This window comes from Myotis davidii, unplaced genomic scaffold (assembly GCF_000327345.1).
Source record: "Myotis davidii unplaced genomic scaffold, ASM32734v1 scaffold744, whole genome shotgun sequence".
Taxonomy (NCBI): domain Eukaryota; kingdom Metazoa; phylum Chordata; class Mammalia; order Chiroptera; family Vespertilionidae; genus Myotis; species Myotis davidii.
The window spans coordinates 930620-932872 of record NW_006294760.1 but is presented as its reverse complement, the minus strand read 5'-3'; the positions used below and the strand labels follow the sequence as shown (position 1 = coordinate 932872).

Sequence of the window (2253 nt, the reverse complement as noted above, 5' to 3'; positions counted from 1 at the left end):
AACTTGCTTATTTGGCCCCCACAATCACCAGTCTCAATCCAATTGAGCATTTGTGGGACGAAGTTAAAAGAGCCATCAGGCAGCTGGTTCCATAACCATCAAATATCACAGAACTGGACAGTGCTATTCATCAGGCATGGTGTCAGATTCCTCGCATCACCTTTCAACATCTCGTGGAGTCAATGCCAGAAGAACCTTGCCGCAGTACTGAAGGCAAAAGGTCGTCCAACGCAGTACTGATAGGGTGGTCATAATACTCTGGCCACTCAGTGTGTGTGTGTGTGGATATATATGTACATATACATATACATCCTCATGTGAGGATGTTTTTCTATTGATTAGAGAGGATGGAGGAGAAAGAGAAAGAGAGAGAAGTATCCATGTGAGAGAAACACATCGGTTGGTTGCCTCTAGCACGTGCCCCGACTAGGGCCCAGTCTGGGGAGGAGCTTCCAACTGGGATACGTGCCCTTGACCGAATTGAATCCAGGACCGATCGTTCTGCAGGTTGATGCTGTATCCACTGAGTCAAACCGGTTAAGGCTAATTTCTGAATCTTTTTAGTCAGTTGACAGTGACAACTTTATATGATCTTTGTCTTCTCTTTTGGCTTTATCTTCCAGTTTGACTTTGAAGGATCACTTTCCCCAGTAATTGCACCCAAAAAAGCAAGGCCTTCTGAGACGGGATCTGATGAGGTAAGTATTATTTCTTGCTAATATAAATTGCCCTGTAGATACTTTTACTCGTCTCTCATTTCTGTGGTATGCCTATGGATTAATTGGGCTTCACAGATACTGTGTTTTTTCAGAATCAAAGGTTTGTGGCAACTCTTCATCGAGCAAGTCAGCTGGTGCCATTTTCCTGACAGAGTTGCTCACTTCGTGTCCCTGTGTCACATTTTGATAAATATTGCAGTATTTCAAACATTTTCATTATTATTACATTTGTTATGGTGACCTGTGGTCAGTCATCTTTGATGTTACTATTGTAATTGTTTTGAGTCTCTACAAACTGCACCCATATGAGATGGTGAACTTACTGGATACATGTGTGTGTTTTGACTACTTCTCTGATTGGCCATTCCCATTCCCTGTTTCCCTCTCCTTGGGCTGCCCTTTTTCCTGTGGCACAACTAATAATCCTACAAGGCCTCCACGTTCAAGTGAAAGGAAGAGTCGTGCATCTCCTCCTGGGAAAAGTGCTGCGGAGATTGTGGAAATGACACAAAGGACTTAGAATATCATGGCCATCACTCAGCTGTTTTGATATTCTTTTTATGTTTCAGCATTGTGCTTTTTTTTTTCATATTCTTAGAGCAGCTTAATTTGAAATGGAACTTGAATTGCTTTAATTGAATTTTTAAAATGACAACATTTCAAGGAGGCATGATTTAAAAATCAAATCTGTTTCTTCTCAGGATTGGGAGTATTTACTGAATTCAGACTACCACCAGAAGGTTGAGTCTCATCTTTTGAACAGATCTTTATGTCTGAGTCCTTTGGAAGTTTCTCAGATAAAGGATGAGGACTTGTCACAGAATCTCAGTCTGGATTCTTCTACACTTCTCTTCTCTCACATACCTGCAATGTTTTTTGTTCTTCACCTTGTCTATGAGGAGCTTAAATTGAATACTCTGATGGGAGAAGGAATTCATTCACTTGTTGACCTCCTTGTTCAGTTGGCAAGGTAAATATTGTGTGTAGAGTGAAAACTTCTAGGAGTGCTCAGGTGACTCAGAAATTGGCCTTCTTAAGAACCCTGAGCATTTTTTAAGAACCACAGAATTGTTTGAAGATATTGGCTATGTAAGAGCCTGTGGATCATGCTAGGGTTGCTATGAACAGCGGGAAGTCACAAAATATGTTAAACACTGGGGGTGACCTGTTGAGCATTTCATGTTGACAAGATGACTGGCTGCACTGTGGTGGAAGTTCTATAATAATACCTGAAGTACTGTAACAATACCTACATTCTGATGGTGCTTACAGTTCAGAGAATCGCAGTTTAGCTACATAAATTGTTAAACAAGGCCAGGGAGTCATGATCCTATTTAATGATGAGAAAACCTGTCTGAGTGTGTTTCCAAGACCATGACTTTTGGCTAGCTGTGGGCTCTGCTGCGCTGTGCTGTCACTGTCTGTGATCATCCCTGCCTTCCAGGTTCCTAGTGGATCTACATTTAAATTGTCCTAACAATGCTCTTTAATAGCCTTGAGTTTCGCAGTGAATTCTAAAAGGCACACTTGGGTG

At 41.4% G+C, this 2253-nt stretch overlaps 1 protein-coding gene across 1 annotated transcript in view; it reads left to right on the top strand.

Moving 5' to 3' along the window:
• ANAPC1 (anaphase promoting complex subunit 1) overlaps positions 1-2253 on the top strand; it is a 108744-nt gene that overhangs the window by 41474 nt on the left and 65017 nt on the right. The window contains exons 17-18 of the mRNA XM_006769219.2: positions 624-698; positions 1421-1689. Coding sequence (XP_006769282.1) covers positions 624-698; positions 1421-1689 — 344 coding nt within the window. The remainder of the gene's footprint in view (positions 1-623; positions 699-1420; positions 1690-2253) is intronic.